The following is a 17,556-nucleotide window of genomic DNA, read 5'->3' on the forward strand; positions in this document are numbered from 1 at the left end:
AAGTGAGGTCACGTGGTTCCAAGTTAATGCAGATAAAAAAGATTTCAGTTATAGTTTTTCTTATGACAGTCCTGAACAAGGCGGTATTCATGATATTTCAGCTTGGGACAGTTTCCCTTGCAACACCCCTAGATGCGGCAATACTCGTGATATTTGGATGTATGGTGCTTGTGAATGCGATGGGCTGCCATACAAGAGAGACAGCGCCCTAAACCTGCTGCACTACACCATCTGCTCGTGGAAAGTAAACTAGCAGCTCAACCCAAAAAGATATTCTTTCCGTCACAAATTCTCTTTTGGACACAAACGGGGGGCAGGATTTTATTTTATTTTTTACATTTTACTTGCCTATTTTATTCATATATTTTCTGAATCTCACAAAACAATTAAGTCTGTTTCATGGACAAGTGACCATTGATTAGACAGGCACCATCTTGGATGGCCCCTGCCTCTTTAAGTATCTCCCAAATGGGACAATCTCTAACCTTTTATGTCGATGTAAACGGAAAAATCATGATTTCTTAGGCACCCCAGGTATCAGAACATTGGCATTGTCCAAGACACTGCAATCTGTTAAGCATGCGGACCATGATCCAACCATCCAGACCATTGACCTGATGGGACACCTACGTGGATGGGAATTGCCATAATCCCAGCCATCCCAACTTTTTTCCTCCTTGGACCATTGCTGTATTTTTTTTCTCAACCATTATTCCTAGACAACCGATGGAAGAATTTGAATCCATCATGATGCCCATCATATCAATAGTCTGGATCACCTAACCACGATCCCCACTTCCATCACAGACAAATCCAATACTAGGTGATTTTAACGCAACCTAGAGTCCGAAATCCAATACCCGCATGGACCTACTCAATATAGGATTCAAGAACTCAGAAATTCATGAAATGATCAGATAGCAATGCATCAGAGAAGTAAAAGCTACCTTATTTCAACAGGCATATACGGAACCATACAAACATTGATAGCATAACATGATATGAAAGACTAATGAGCAGCAGCAGCAAGGCTGCTTTCAGCCCAAGGTACAAAAGTCCTTCCAGCAAGAGAAGCACCAAAGCCAGCATTTCAAAAAAAAAAAAAAACGATCTTACCCACAAATCACACACACTTCTCTTTCTCCAAAAATTAAATCAGAATGGGAAGCGTGGATGCTGTTTTATAGCCCTCACTATCTTCCGCCGGACAATTCGATTGCCTCCTGGTTATACACAGAATCTTCGCCCCAATCGAATCTCCTCTGTAGCCTCTCGAATTCCTGCCTGCGGGTCACTTCGACCTGCTGCCATTCCTCCCACCTCTCAGCAAGCCCCTCCCCTTCCAGCATCCGAACTACCTCCGACATCGTTGGTCGGTCCTCAGGTGTTGCCTGCGTGCAAAGCAATGCGACTTTGATCATCATCTCCACTTCAAGACAGTCGTAATTCCTGTGTAGGTTGTGATCGACAATTGCATCCAGTCGCTTCTCTCTTTCTAGCTTCTTCACCTTCATTAGCGAAAACAGACGTGTTAAAAATCAACAAACGATTCGATATAGAGACAAATACATGGATTTAAAACCAAATACAGTAAAAATAGTTTCAGAAACCAACTGAAACAACTCATGTGTCTGCAGTAAATTCATGCACGTCTTATCTACTGCAGTTGTCTGTCGAAATTGGAGCAGCTGAGGATAATTTTACTGATAGTCAGTTTCAAAGAAATCGCCAGGCTCCTTTGCATGGAAAAAGAATCCCAAAACACAGCAGTAACCAGGCAGGAAACCCACAAATGGCCAAGACTAAATCCTATTAGATTTCAATTTGAATTTACCAGAAAAACAAATTATTTGCTATGTATGTATGCACAATTTGCAATCTAGAATATTAAATGTATTTCTTCAGAAATAAGGTCGCTGACAACTGGCTGTTGGAAGTGATCCATGCTCTAATACTCATTGGAGAATCTTCCATACTCCAGCTCATGCTGGATTAAGAAATCCGTCAACTAAAAGCACACAGAAATGATGAATCTGAGTGACCACAAATGCCCCTCTAATGCACATGGTTAGAAATGAATGCATTTGAGCAGATTTAGTAGCTGCACCAATAGGAAATAATGTGCGGGAAATTAGACTTAGATGATTTGGTCATGTGAAGCGGAGACCAAGAACCGTGCCCACTAGGAGTGAGTTGGTACAAGTTGAAGGCTCTAAAACAGCAAGGGGAAATCCCAAAAGGACGTCGATGAAGGTAGTAAGAAAAGACTTTTCTTTTTCTTTTTTTCTTTTTAACTTTAACACACGCACACACACCCCCACACACTCACGCTGGTGGAATTTCACCACCTATGGGTACTCGAACCCTTGACCGAGAGTTGAAACTCCTGAGAATCTACCACCCGATCAAGAAAAGACTTGATGACCTATGGTCTTAACTGGAGGTCTGGCTCTTGACAGAGTGCAATGGCATAACAGGATTCATGTAGCCGACCCTAATTAATTAGGATAAGGCTAAGATGATGATAACAAATAAGGAACGATGTTAAAGTTCAATTCTTCAAGCCAAATCACGTTACCAATATAATTTTTCCTCAGTATTGCCATTGCCAAAGAAAAGTTTTTTTTTTTTTTTTTACTTATTTTATTATATTTTTTTACAATCTAAGGGCTATTGTTTCAATTAGGTAAATTTCAAGCTTCTTTTTTCTTTTTCGAGAATGCATTTGACATGCACCAGTGTTTTAAATAGCTGCGCTATGTACTGTGTAGCTTATGCTACATAGTGTAGCTTACTGCACAGTGCAGCTTACCCTAAACACTACCTAGTTCATGAAAATAGCTTAAGTTGCGTGTAGCCTACGCGACATGATTAATTTGCATACACTACCCACTACATAGACTACACTGCAGCAGGGTGAAATAGCAAAGTATCCACAAGGTGGAATCGGAAGGAAAGGTAAGCACATAATCTTCCATTCCCAAAAATCGCACAGTTTTGAATGAGAGAGAAGTGAGGAATCCTCTTTTTGACTCTGACTCTCCCATTTCAGTCACGCAACATAGCTCACATTGCAAGTTATTTTTCACTATAACATTGAAATCAATAATGTTTACATTTTTCTATTTCAATGAAAATTCATTAGTCTTTTCAATACTTTTGGTAAAATAATATAAGAAACAGTTTTAAATCAATTTTGTTCTTCTTCACTTCTATACTTTCATTCCCCTTGCTATTAAGTTGCGTTTGGTTGCACCAAATATCACGAAATTTTGTTAAATTTTATTATTAATCATCTAATTTGGTGCAGAATATCATGAAATCGGTGCAACCAAGCACAACCTTGATTAAAACTCTAGAAGTAGCGTACGCTACACGCTATGTAGCTTATGCCTCATGCTTCAAAGGGACGAAGGCTACGCTACACGCTATTTTAAACGCTGATATGCACATGATCGAATGCCATTTTAACTAACAAGAAACCAATCCACAACTACAATGGTGTGCCGTTAAGGCCGTTACGTAAAGGTAACAATGGCAACCGTTACATGTTACAAGGCCGTGACGGCCATTATGGAAAAAATTACCCGTAACTGCCGTTACAACCCATTACGCCCCCCGTAAAGGCCGTAACGACCCTGTAACAGTCTGTTACAAGGCAGATACAGTTTTTTCGGATTTTTTTTCAATAAATAATAAAAAATAAAATAAATAAATATATAATAAGAGAGAGAGAGAGAGAGAGAGAGAGAGAGAGAGACTGATGCAGGATTCGCTACACAGAGAGAGAGACTGATGCAGGATTCGCTACACACACACACACACACACACACACAGAGACTGATGCAGGATTCGCTACAGGAATGATAAGGAAACCTTGGCTGATAGTTCTGAACTGGGTTCAACAAGAAATTGCATAAGAACGGATAAAAGGTCGTCAGGAATGCATGTAAATAACCTAGAATCACTCTCGGGTTTCTAAGAATCACTCCTATGAAGAGATTGCATCACGCATGCATTCAGATGGACAGCCATAACTCGTCAACAATCTCTATTGAAAAAAAAAAAAAAACTGCCGTAAAAAGATTATTTATATCCCTCCCTAGGGCTTCCATCGCAAACATAAAAAGACTAAAATACCCCTACTGCATAAAAGACTAAAATAACCTTAACTAAAAGACTAAAACACATGGGCTGTCCATATAAATAAAAACTACTAATTACTAATTAAGACTGCAAGTCAGCCCGTCACCATCATCATGCCATATGAGAACTGCTGGTCCACCACGCGGCCTCCTCTGATAAGTCTTGAAGGACTGTTTAGGATCCCTATCAGACTGTAACGGCCATTACAGGGGGCTTTAACAGCCATTATGGCCCATATAGTAAAGGTAACGGTGATGACCATTACAGCCACTGTTACCATTACTCATTATGGAATACCTTGACAACTACAGTAGCTTAATACAGATCTTTATCTTTCCAAATAATACTCCCCACCTATTTAAATGCACATTACCCCTTTACCAGTGGAACTGAATGCAAGACCATTCTGAAAATATGTGCTTGAACACCCTAATGCATCATTGCAAGGAAAGTTGTGGTTTAGCATTTTAGAGTATTGTAACATTTATAATGTCAATGGAGTAATTTCTATGCCACCACTTTAGATTTTTTTTATTTTTTTTTTTCAGTTTGATTGCATGTTCATCTCTTTTTTGTTTTTTTTTTCTTTTCTTTTCTTTTTTAACTTAGCATCAATAAAAGAAGTCCAGCGATTTCCCATGTTAATTATGTCTCCATATAATAACTGAGATTGATAAGTGATTGTAAATTTTTCAAATTGGTCGTTCTAATTCATCAATGAATTTGATGAAAAAAAGGAGAGTGAACCTATAAAGACAGAGCACAAACAAAGCATCATTTTGCTTCTAGATTATATTCACAAGTGCAAAATTACAACGTAGTATATTCTGAAGATTTGGTGAAAACACCAATTGACATATACAACATACAGCAGGGGAACATTTACAGGATTCATGCTCCTTTTATCAAATACTTCAGTGATCATCATATCTAATATATCACATATCAATTATCAATCAAGACATACCAACACTTAAGATCTTTCATTGCAATAATAATGCATAAAGGAATAATCTGTAGTACAGTGACCAATATCCTGAAACTGGTGTCATATGTTCTCAGAAATAAACAAATATTCAGATCTTGAAGCTCAAGGCCTGCCAATGATCAGTCAAAATTCCATGATATTTACAAAAGTAATCATGAAATACTGTTCTTAAAAAGATGAAGCCATTTGTAGAGGTTTAAGCAACTTACATGGTCAAGCAATAATACGTCATCTTCTTCCTCCAATCGCGAGAAATCTATTGCACGTTGTCCAGTCACAAGTTCTAGAAGCATGATCCCATATCCAAAAACATCAGTCCTCTCTGATGACTTCCCAGTTGATAGATATTCGGGTGCTATATGGCCCATAGTCCCACGAACTTGAGTTGTCACATTAGTCTTTCTTACATCTACCAATTTTGCTAGGCCGAAGTCCCCTACAACTGCTTCAAAATCTTCGTCCAGTAAAACATTGGCAGCTTTAACATCACGATGAATGATTTTGGGATTGCAATGTTCGTGAAGATACTCTAGACCACGAGCTGTGCCTAAAGCCACTCGCTTTCTCGTGGGCCACTCTAATACTGGCTCTCCAGGTTTAACCTCTGCAATTGTTTTCAAAACAAAGCGTACACTGTCAGCATAAAGAGGGTATTGAAACATTGTGATTATCAGTATTTGGAAACAGACACATGGTTCTTAGAATCTTGGCAGTCAAGGCTGCATCATCATCATCATCTAAGCCTTATCCCAATTAATTGGGGTCAGCTATATGAATCTAGTTCTTCAATTCCACTCTTAAAACGCCCTATCAAGGTTGAATCATGACATACAATGGTAATGGATGAATTTAAGGTTTTCCTAAGAGGTACATTAGCATTTCCAGCTTGGACACGTGGGTGGAACAATGCAATCCTTTTAGAAATGGACTGTCCTTGTTACCCAACTCTCTTTTGGCACAATCAAGGTGGAATAAATAAAATAACCACATAAAAAGAAGTTTAGACTAGTGTTCGAAATATCGGTATCGGTTATCGCATGTGATATATTAGTTGTATCGCATAATGTATCGCTGTTGTTGGAAACATGGGGAAACATTTGGAAATTGGTCGAATTTTTCAATAAAACTTCAGTGATTGTTAAAAAAGACATCAATACACACTTATAAATCAAAACATTACAAAAAACAACTGCACATAATAGGTTTTCTTTGTATGGGGTCCTTATTTATACATTGTCTAACCGAATAGATGCAAGTATATTCAAAGTCTATTCATAAAATTTTTAAATATAAGAGAAGATTGTGGAAACACAAGCAATACATTCAAAAGCAAAAGAAGAATCAGTAGATCAAGTTACATACATGTTTGATTTTATGTTTGGACATAGATTGCAACTGATTTGCGAGAAATTGAGAATTTTTAATTTTTTCCAGTTTTCTGAAACTCAGCCCATCTACTCCAAATCTCAAAATCAAAGCTCTCAATCCATGATTTTTCATGTTGTAACAATTTGACATTGATTTAACATGATATATTTTGTGGGGGGGGGAGGGATTGAAAATTTTCACCAGATCGAACATGTTGGATATATCTGACTACTTGTGCGTTTAGTATCACATTGGTGGGATACAAGATATATCGTGGGATATATCGGCCAATACTTAAAAAGCTGGTTTAGACATTTCCCAAGTAGTTGATGTCATTTGGTTGTCATAAATTTGGCACATAAATAAGGGGGGAAACTGTGATGCATTAGAAGAATGCTCACTTCACTAAAGTATAGTGATCTGAACAAGGATACAGATCATGGTTAAAAGACTCGGCAACTTAGACCAACTCGTTCAGCCCTAAGTTGGGAGATGCCCAAATCGGGGCTGAATCAGCCTGACTCACCCAAGTCAAGAGTGACACGGGGTATTGAACCATGATACGGATACTTGTGTCTTTTTTTTTTCTTCTCCTTTCTTTCTTTTCCCTCTCTTTTTTCCAGATCAATGGATACAGATGCTTACTTGATATCAGGAAAGAAAATATGTTGTTTGGCATCAAATTGGATAGAGGGTTAAGGAATTAAGGTTCATGATAATGGACTGGATAATCATGGAGAGCTACATTGACCGCAAACAAAGAATATCTTTGATGCCTCGAGCAAAGAGAGACTGAACTTGAAACTTTTGGATAGAGGGTTAAGGAATTAAGGTTCATGATTATGGACTGGATAATCATGGAGAGCTAGATTGACCGCAAACAAAGAATATCTTTGATGCCTCGAGCAAAGAGAGACTAAACTTGTAAGTTTCAGTCATAAACCCCCCAAAGGTTCGCTCCAAATGGTAGCAAACTAGAACAAGTAATCCAGATTTAGCATCAAAAGCACATGAAGGAATAACAAAGAGAACTCAATATCCCTTTAATAAATCCGTATCCTATCGAAGTTTCCCCTTCAAACATTAGTATCTTTAAGAGACTGCCTTTCCACTGCCTCTTTATATTCTTGGAGAGAAGCCACACTCCAATTGGGCCCTCAAGTCTAATGTTTTGCAAGACCTCGGGTACTTGAAACCTCCACTAAGTTATGCTCCAGAATAGAAGAAGGCTGCAACAGCAGGAGCTATAATCTCCACTAAGTTATGGAAGAAGTCTGCAACAGCAGCTATAGCCTCGTAGATGGAAAATGGAACATATAACAACTATACCCGTTCCATACTTGTGCCATATGAAACAAAAATGTACAAGACCAAAATGCCCCTAATAAGAGTAAATGCAGGAAAAGGACAACATAAAATGCTAAAATCTCCCACTAGACACATTTGCAGACATGCTTGGCTATATGATGCTTAAAGTTGAACATGTCGGTAGAGTAGAGTGCTATAAAACCATAAGAATGGGTAGCAAAGTCAAGGAACATTGCAGCCAATAGTACTACTGTGAACAACAACACATGCTCATGGCATGCTACAAGTTATTGACATGGTCGGTACCTCGTAAACGATAGGCAACACTTAGGTTTTGCATAAAAGGGTAAACCAGAAGCCGTTCCGACGGTGTTGTGCAGAACCCGATCAACCTCAAAAGATTTTTGTGAACCGCAACACTTATCATCTCAACTTCACGTAGGAAAGCTGCCTCTCCTCCAGGACTTTCATAATCAGTCAGTCGTTTCACAGCTATTTTTGTATTATCTGCAAGCACTCCTTTATATACCTTTCCAAAGCCCCCCTGTCCAAGAATGTTTTTCTCACTAAAGCTATCTGTTGCCAGTTGCAATTCCCGCCATGCAAATCTTTTCAATTGCCCAAATGCAATTCTGCGGTCATCTTCACCTGAGCATCCAACAAAAACATAACTTGTTCAGCAACTTCCATAACATCATTAAATAATAGAATACTGATTTTCAAATATAATTCATGAAATTTTTTTTCTATAAAGTAGCCCTAGAAATATGTCGTTATAAATGGAAGTATGCATAAAAAAAAGAAAAAAAAAAAATAATCAAGGCAGATTAAGATGTTGATTCCCTTCCTGAAATTCCAAATTATGTTGATGCAATTTCTTCTTCTTATATAGAAATGTAAATGTATAAGTTTTTTATGATAAAAGTCAGAACCATATCACCTTGTATAACTCTGCATTTACACAATTGTCAAATCGGTATATCTGAAATCACTCATGGAGGAATGTGGTATCATGCTGATGATATCTATTAAGTTAATTCTTACTTGCTCGAGCATTATAAAGTCAGATAAGAATAATCCACATTGCAAACCAATCATATTGAGTTCATCCAGTTCAATATGCAGAAGTTTTTTTAATTTAACAGATAAGAGCTCCAAAATGGGTGCATAAATTGATTGGAATCTCTACAAGAACAATAAAAGCAATGAATTTGTCATACGTTCCCCTTCTTTTGAAGCTTCAATAGCAAATGGAGTGCCACAATAGCTTCAAAGGAAATAAATGAAAGGGTTTGAAAGTATGCTGCAGCCATCATGCCAGACAATGTGTACCGATACAACTTTTCAAAAAATTAAGTTATATCTATATTGCAATATACTTAGAACTTAGCTTTTGATTAGCTGACTAACAAGAAACACAAACCTGCAACATCCACGAAAACTTCACGCCGATAACCTTTATGCCTGCCCTTCCACAGAAGAAACAGTACAGCACTGCAAAGGAGGACTCCCATCACACCTCCAATAGTTCCAAATACAATGGCAATCTTTGGTTTACGGGAACCACCTGTTAAGAACAGAAGAATGTGAAGCATTATGCCTGCCAAAAAGGGAAATATTGAAAGTTCCCAAAATGATGTCGCTAGTTTGAATAAATGTATGATTAAAGATTACCTCCATCAGAAGTCTTGGAGGCACATAGGTTTGGAAAATTTACGCCACAGTTCAAATTGTTTCCTGTAAAACTTCATTAAGTGATCCCAAATTAGATCAATTGAACCATGAAACCAGAAATGTTTACTTTCTCAACTTTCCAAAAAAACATATTTACTTCCTCTTTCCTCTCACTTATTTTTTCAGAGGAAACCAGAACCCAAAAAACAGTGAGTGATGCCCATCATGCTTATCACCAGTGGCAGTATTGTGTTTTATAGCACAAGAAAGTCACTCATACTTGTATTTAGGAAGCTGAAACAGTCGATCAGGTACCCGGCCACTGAGATTATTGGAAGCAAGCTGACTGCCAAAAAAGTTCAAATGACATGCTGTCAAACACTTGAGCAAATAAAAATAATCCATACTTAAGATAGATGACTAAACTTGATATTTCTATTCCCCTCCCAGATGCTCCTCAGATTGGTAGAAAATTGAGCATAACAGTAAAACACATTCTCTAAATGTTCATCACTAAAGACACCCTGCATTCCGCAGATGAGGAGGTACACCTTATATTCATGCACATGCATGCACGTACACACCTGCAGGTGCAACTTGGGCTGGTTGGGTCAGGTAGAGCGTCAACCCAAACCTGAAATGAACTCGAGAGGATGCAACCGAGAACCCAATCCGACCAGAATTCCAACCCAAGGTGCCCAACCCAAATTCCACTATACTTGACCCAACCGAACCCAACCTGACCCAAACCTGAAACAAATGCAAGTGATTATTCCCAGCCTGACCTAAACCGACCCAAATTTGCTCAACCCAAACCCAACCCGATTTTAAATCAGATCGGCATTTTCCAACCTGAACACGGCCTGAGGACCATGACAAACTGGACCCAAACTAAGGTCAGGTCAATCAGGTTAAGGTTGACATGAACCAAAGTTGCAGCCTACACATACCCGCCTACCCATGCACCCACACACACCATTTACTGCTGCAAAAAGTAATGAACCACATACAGATTTATCAAGCTTGGAAGATTCGAAATTGTGGCAGGAATATTTCCACTGAGATTATTTTGACTCAAAATCCTGCTCATTTGATCACAGCAATAGCAATTTTAGGTTAGAAAATCATATAACTGCTTTAATTGAGAAGTTATAATGTTCAAGTAACTAACCATTATAAACAGTATGACTTACAAGAACTGAAGCTTGGTCAGATTGCCAAGGGAAGCTGGTATCTCTCCAGTTAACCGGTTATGCTCCAAATCCAAGCTTGTCAAACTCGATAGGCTTCCGAACTCTTTTGGAATCTCCCCGGTTATATTGTTACCTTGCAATCCACTGCAGGATGAGTGCATCCAATTAATGTTTATTGACAAGAATGGAATTTATATCACAAAAACTGCACACCAATTGCCAAGAGAATTAAATATCTGCCAAGAGTGAATATGTTCACTGCAAGATAAGTTGTATCTGCACTATATTCAACTCTGGACAAAGTCTCGTTTTAGGCATGGGAATTCTCAGGAGATCTTTAAATTTAGGCAATTTCTTGTGATAAATTTAGGAAAATCTTACAGAAAATAAAATTATTAAAACAAGAACTAGGAAAAAAGTGAGAATTTAAAAAGGAATAGAAAACTTGAAAAAAAAAAAAAATTTATTATTCACAGATAAATCACGTAAAAGATCATGATAATATCATGATATTTACAAATCTAATGATAAAATGGAACTATAGAAACTCATGATAATATCATAATATTTAAAAATCTAATGATAAAATGGAACTATTGCAACATTTTTCTGATATAAAAAATACCATAATAATGTCCTCATATTTCTGATATTTGGCTGATATTTATCACAACACACTGAGAACAAAGAGTCAATAGAAGTTGCTTCATGCAAGCATTTATATAATGCAGAGCTTCAAATTAAAGCTCTAACCATTCAACCAAACGTACAGGGTAGAAAGAGTCTTCAGAGATCCAATGCTGGGTGACAAAGTTCCAGAGAAGCCCATGGAAGACAATGTTCTGCAAACATGCATAAAATACAGCATATAAGCATAGCGTTAGAGTCATTTACCTAAAACATTTGCAAAATACTTCTTGAAAGATATTGAAATTTCATAATTGCAATGGATTGTTAGACATATCAGAATAAAAGAGTCACCACAGCAAAGAAAACTTACACAGAAATGACATTATTCTTGGGATCACAAGTAACAGAGGTCCAAGTGCATGGATTAACTTGGTTTTGGTTCCAATCTGTGAGCTGATCCTGACGGGCACTTAATGATGTCCTCAAGGCAAATAGCGCATCTCCTGAAACCAATGAGAAAACTCAACCACTGTCAAACAAAAAAAATCAACAAAACCATGACAGAACACTTCCATACTTCCACCACGAAGATATAAGATTTCTGAGAACAACTCTGGCAGAGGTTTGCTGGTCCCAAAGGCACTTTACACAGAGTGTGGAACATCTGAGCTAAGGCCCCCACCAGGAGAATCACTAAATGACAAATCAGGCCAGTCTACTCATCAGGCAGTCCACACATGTACATTGAACATGACCGCCAGCAAGTTCTTTTAAACTGTCTGTCCTTAAAAGTATGGGCAGTCCATACAATGAGTGGACAAGCTTGAATTTTGTGTATGGACATCTTGACTATGGGTGCCACCTTTTGCACTGTTCAGATATCCCATTCACTTGCCATGCCGGCATGTCTGCCCAATGAAAAGTTATTTGTGGAGAGGCATGCACATGGGGCTAGCAAACCCCACCTTGACAAACTCACTATCTTTTTCTTTTTCTTTTTGAACATTGGAGGATGATTTTATTTGAAAAGAAAGCTACAGCCAGAATATACAAAAGAGCACTATACAAGAAAAGAAAAACGATTACAGCCCAAACCAACAATCGGGGAGATGCTTAATAGCCTTAGATGCCTTTGCCCAATAAATTGCATGCAATTTAGCCCTTTGAAATAGCTCTGCCACTTGCCCCTCCCGATTCCTGAAGCACCAATCATTTCTTTCTAACCATAGGAACCAAATCCCCGCGAGAAGACACAGTCACCAGACAATTAATCCCAATCTGCTTGAAACACCGTCATGCCACATCATATAGATTTGCCCAATAGTTTTTTTGCCACACCCACAATACTCCAAAGATGTTTAAGAAGTTTTCCCACAGTTGCCACGCAAAAGCACAATGAATGAATAAGTGATCCACCAATTCCTCATCATGCAAGCACATGAGACAAACATTTGGAAATATCATCTTTCTTTTACAAAGATTATCCACCATGAGCACCTTATTACAACCCACCAGCCATGCTAAGGCAACCACCATGGGGGGTGCCCCATACCGCCACATAAAAGCAGATGGACTAACCTCCTCATTGGATCCTCCTCCAGCAAGCACCTTGAAAAAAGATTTTACGGACAATTTTCTGGACTTCTTATATCGCCATATCAACGAGTCCAGATCCAATAACACCAGCTTCACTTTGGATAAAAGGTTTAGCAAATTGACCAATTCCTCAAACTCTTCGTCATCTAGATTTCTTCGACATGGCGAGACCCAAATTACTTCCTCACCTTGAAAGGAGAAACAACTTGCAACTACTAAAACCACCCCACTTGATAGCCTCCCCCAATTTTTGCTCCCCCACCCAAATATCATCCCAAAACCTAATCTTCAACCCATTCCCTCGTAGAAACCCCACCCCTTCCCCGAACTCACTATCTTTTAGTTAAATATGCACTCAAATACTATCCTAAATTACTAATGGGAAATGCAGACAACATCAAAATACTTGCAATGGATAAAATGGACTGTAACATGCAACCAAGCTTAATAGGTCATGATTTCCTTAACCAGATTTTACAAGGAAACAATTAAGTAAAAATAAATAGCTTGGAACAACTTGCACCACAGAGAAAAAGAAGATCCATCCCTCAATCACACATGTACACATCATTAGTATGCAAAAGGGTGCAGCCAATATGTGAAAGGAAAACATGTCACTCCACTCTGTCGCCATCTTTTATGTTTCTAATTAAAATTGTCAAACAAAATTAAATAATCAATATACCTTGAAAATCTGATGTGCCAAAAGAACGAAGATAAGCCAACATAAAAAATGCATAAACCAACTCCATCTTTGTTGTGCTTATTCTCATTGATTAATTCGAATTTGCGTGCGAGTTCCGATGGACTCTTGAGTGAATGTTATACCCTGTAAAAATATGAGGTAAAAAGACATAACTAGAATCATCTAAAGCTTGAAAAATAGTAAACCTTATTCTCAGCAAATGTCAAACTTCATTAACTATTAAACATTACAAAGAGGAAGCCACTATTTACACCCACCAATTCTTAGTCAGGGTGGTCATCAATATCAATTTCTTACATAAGTAAGATAGCTTTAGAAAAAAAAACAAAAAAGACATAAAAGGAGTATAACCATGTGATGTGGCTGATTACAAAATCATGATAATGATTTGCAAAAGCATGTGTGAAACTTACTCGAAGCCTATAGCCAATACACATCGGGCCTTGGATTGGATCGCTACATGTCAACTTCCGCACACATTGCTTTCTTTCTTATCTGTTCCAGGCACTTCATTGCTTTGTGATGAGTATCTTTATGTTGCCTACTGTTGAGCAAGTACAAGAAGAAGAAAAATATTGAAAAGTGAAAATCAGCCCTTTCAAGGAATTTTCATGACTTTCTTAAGATGTTTACAATACAATTGGCTTGAAATTACTTAACTAAACTTGCATCCTAACGCGAGTTCAAAACATAGAAGCACATTACAACAGCACCAGGAACTAGTTGTTGAAATTAAATTTTACATGGAGGTATTTAATTTTTTTCAACATGATTTTCTCTCATATATTTGCTTTTTAAAAAAAGGTGACAAAGAAACTAGATGAGGCCTTTTCTGTCAGGACTCAAATCGTTAAACTCCTATGGTCATCCGGCTACCCTGAATCATGATGCCTTTCATCAGGCACCAATCCAACTATCCAAGACAGAAAAGGCCTAGACATCTGTTTTACATTAATGGTTACAACTCACAGCAAGCTTACTGGCATCATTGGGAATAAGAGATGGAAAGACATGCACTTATGAAGATTAAAAACACAAGAACTGATAAAAGGAAGACACACTCCCACAAAGACATTCAAATGTAAATGACTAAGAGAGTTTTGAGAGATCTAACATCCCGAGAGAAATTCCAGGAATTGATGGTTAACTGATTTGACATAGGTATGTAAATGCAAGCTGTGATCCATTGCCTCCATAGGAGGATGAGTGATTGCTGAAAATGCACAAACAGATGCTAAAGGCTGGCCCCGAGCATTTTACAAGCCAAAGCATAATGTAGCACATTTCACAAGAGTCTATTGTGAGCAAAGGTTTATAACTCACAAGAGTCTATAACTCACTTCACAATCTTCTTCCTATACGATGTTGGACTAAGCCTGTTTGGGAGCGTCAATTTTGAACCCCCTGGATTCGGAACTCCCTGGATTTGGAATCCTCCCGTTGTATTTGGCACCCTGGATTCAAAATCCTCTGTAATCCAAAAGTAGCTATGCATAGTATATTTACAAGGGTTTGAATTTAATTACCAAATCAACTTTAATATCTATAATTAGTGTACGTATGTAATGTTTGACACAATGCTTGTAATAAGCCCCTTGAAATATATACTTTGCCCGAAAATGATGAAATTCCAAGTCTCGAATGGGCCACAAGCATAAGATCACATCCGAATTACTAACCAATGATTATTAACCATTGATTTACATGGGCAATGTTTGGACGGCGCAGATTATCCTATTAAAGTAATTATAGTGATGCAGTTGATAATCTGATTGTTTTGGGATATCATCAGTGGGCCATGTGCCCAATAGATTAGTAGCCTAGGGACACATATGTTACACGTGCAACTCTTGGAAGGATTTTAGATGTAATCCAAGCTTCCACCTTGGATTTCAAAACCCCTCTTTGAGGGGATTTGAAACCCCCAGTTACTTTATGGTGCCAAACGCATCAGTGGATTTGAAATCCCCCCGAATCCATGGTACCAAGCGACCCCTAAAGATTCCCACCAAAAGACAAGACAAAACAAGCATAGTTCCCCCTTTTCTTCAATATTCTTTTGTAATGTTTTAAATGCCTCTAACAATTGTGCCTCCATATTATTCATTGAACATGTGACCTACATGGAGAAGATCCGACTGCACATGAAGCCGGTCTGAAAGTGAATGGGCGATAAACAAAAATCGGACTGATCACACAATCTTAATAGCTCAATGGATGGTGTAAAAATGGACAATGCAGACAGAAAAACTAGCAATGGCTCACATTCACCGAGAAAAAATAAATCATTTAGACAGTTATGATTGTCGAAGGCAATTTGTGGTTGGAGTCTGATCAATGGCGGATCTGTTGGGATGACAGTCCAGATTCCATCCACCTGTACAAGTACATGCCTTAGAGTCACAGCAACTCCCTTGCCTCCCAACATGACTGAAATCAGTAAGCCCGCCACTCTTTATCCCAGCAGATCACAAAAATATCATGAAGAACAGGGATAATTTTTTCTTAATTCACTAGCCTACATGATTCCAAGCCATTGACATATAGTTCAAATTCGAAACTACAAATCTTCAATTTTAGGCTATGAGTAGAAATTATAAATAAAGAATGCAAGAAGGAGATGAATTACAAAATCTGCAGACTGAAGGGTATCGGTTTAAGCAAGTGGGGCCCACAGTCAGGCAATCCCCACCACTGGCATGCCCGCCCCTCAGATAGACGGTACTTAAGTGACCTGCAAGCCAACGGCCAAGAAGAGAAATACAGCAACAGCTGACATTGAGCTCTAAAAAAAGAGGCCAAAAATCGTAGCTTGAATCTTCCAATCTAGGAGATATTCAGGAAATGGACCATCCATGGCGGGTAACATTTGATCAACGGTCTGGATCACTGAAACATAAGCCCCACTTAAGAAAAACCAGAGCCATCCAAATCCTCAGATCTTGTAATTCTTTAGGAGAAGGTTAATCCTCCCATTCATTTGTGTGCTTTCATTCCAAAATCAACAAATAAGAACCATGCATAGATTAATTAAAAAGAAAATCCAAGAGACTCCGAGTAATTTCTGGAAACTTCCGCGGCTGTTGGAAGCTTCCGAGTTCAATAGGATTCTGTTCAATCGTGATCGTCCAGATTCAAGAAAACAAAGGCGAGATTTCCTTAACACTTACACACCTAAAACCCTAGAAAGCGGATGAAAACGAAAAAAGAACAACGAAGAAAATACTCGGAAAAGAAAAAAGGGGTGGGCGGGGAGAATTTCGTACCTTTGGAGAGATCTGATTCTGAGGAAAAATGGCAGTTGGAAGCTCTTGTTTTTCTGGTTGGAAAGGGATTTCTCTTTCTTTTGAGATTTTATTTTTATATTGAAGGGTTGAGAGGTGAAATCGAAGGGATAAAGGAGTCGTCGGAAAGGCCGGCTTGCTGTATACAGCAGCAGCGCACTGACTACTAAGCAGAAGAGAGAGAGGATAGAAAGAGAAAGACAGGCAATTATTAGGCAGTTGGTCTTTCCTCCGTCGCGACTGATTGTGAAGCATACGTCGCTTCCCACTAGGGCCCACTAGCTGAGTCATCCCGTTATTTGAACCGTTCATCCTGTGGAGTGCATATGATATACGGGCCACCGTAGGAAAGTTACGTTGAACCGATGATTATAAACATCACTATCCGTAAATGAAATTTTAGCGATAAAGTGAAGATTCTCAATCGCTCCTGTTGAACTCTACAAATCAAAGGTTAGGATCATTGCTGAAGTATGATTACCGGATAATAGCTTGTTTAACTCAGTGAAGAGAATGTCGACGGTTCATCTCGTCGAACCATCTCAGCACGTGGGCTCCAGTGGTGGCCACGCGATATTAAGTCCGGCTTATTAGTAGGAAGGACTTGCTGTTTTCATTTTCAAGCGTCCGGACACGAGTGTTTGTTTTCTGGGATCCTTTATC

At 38.4% G+C, this 17,556-nt stretch overlaps 1 protein-coding gene across 5 annotated transcripts; it reads right to left on the reverse strand.

The window, feature by feature from the left end:
- Positions 1-928: 928 nt before the first annotated feature.
- Positions 929-17,075, reverse strand: LOC131233744 (LRR receptor kinase SERK2-like). 5 transcript variants are annotated; one of them, XM_058230538.1, is made up of 14 exons: positions 16,876-17,075; positions 16,239-16,791; positions 14,023-14,153; positions 13,589-13,732; positions 11,678-11,810; positions 11,448-11,519; positions 10,678-10,821; positions 10,495-10,566; positions 9,765-9,830; positions 9,485-9,555; positions 9,234-9,377; positions 8,117-8,458; positions 5,344-5,738; positions 929-1,508 (listed from the first exon to the last, which is right to left on the reverse strand). In XM_058230538.1, exons 4-14 carry the CDS (start codon positions 13,674-13,676, stop codon positions 1,194-1,196), a joined length of 1,842 nt encoding a protein of 613 aa, XP_058086521.1. In that variant the 5' UTR covers positions 13,677-13,732; positions 14,023-14,153; positions 16,239-16,791; positions 16,876-17,075; the 3' UTR covers positions 929-1,193. The 5 variants fall into 5 exon arrangements, with proteins under 5 accessions (XP_058086521.1, XP_058086529.1, XP_058086513.1 ...); XM_058230546.1 differs by lacking the exon at positions 16,239-16,791 and having other exon boundaries at positions 14,023-14,150; XM_058230530.1 differs by lacking the exon at positions 16,239-16,791.
- Positions 17,076-17,556: the final 481 nt, after the last annotated feature.

This window comes from Magnolia sinica, chromosome 2, assembly GCF_029962835.1.
Source record: "Magnolia sinica isolate HGM2019 chromosome 2, MsV1, whole genome shotgun sequence".
Classification (NCBI taxonomy): domain Eukaryota; kingdom Viridiplantae; phylum Streptophyta; class Magnoliopsida; order Magnoliales; family Magnoliaceae; genus Magnolia; species Magnolia sinica.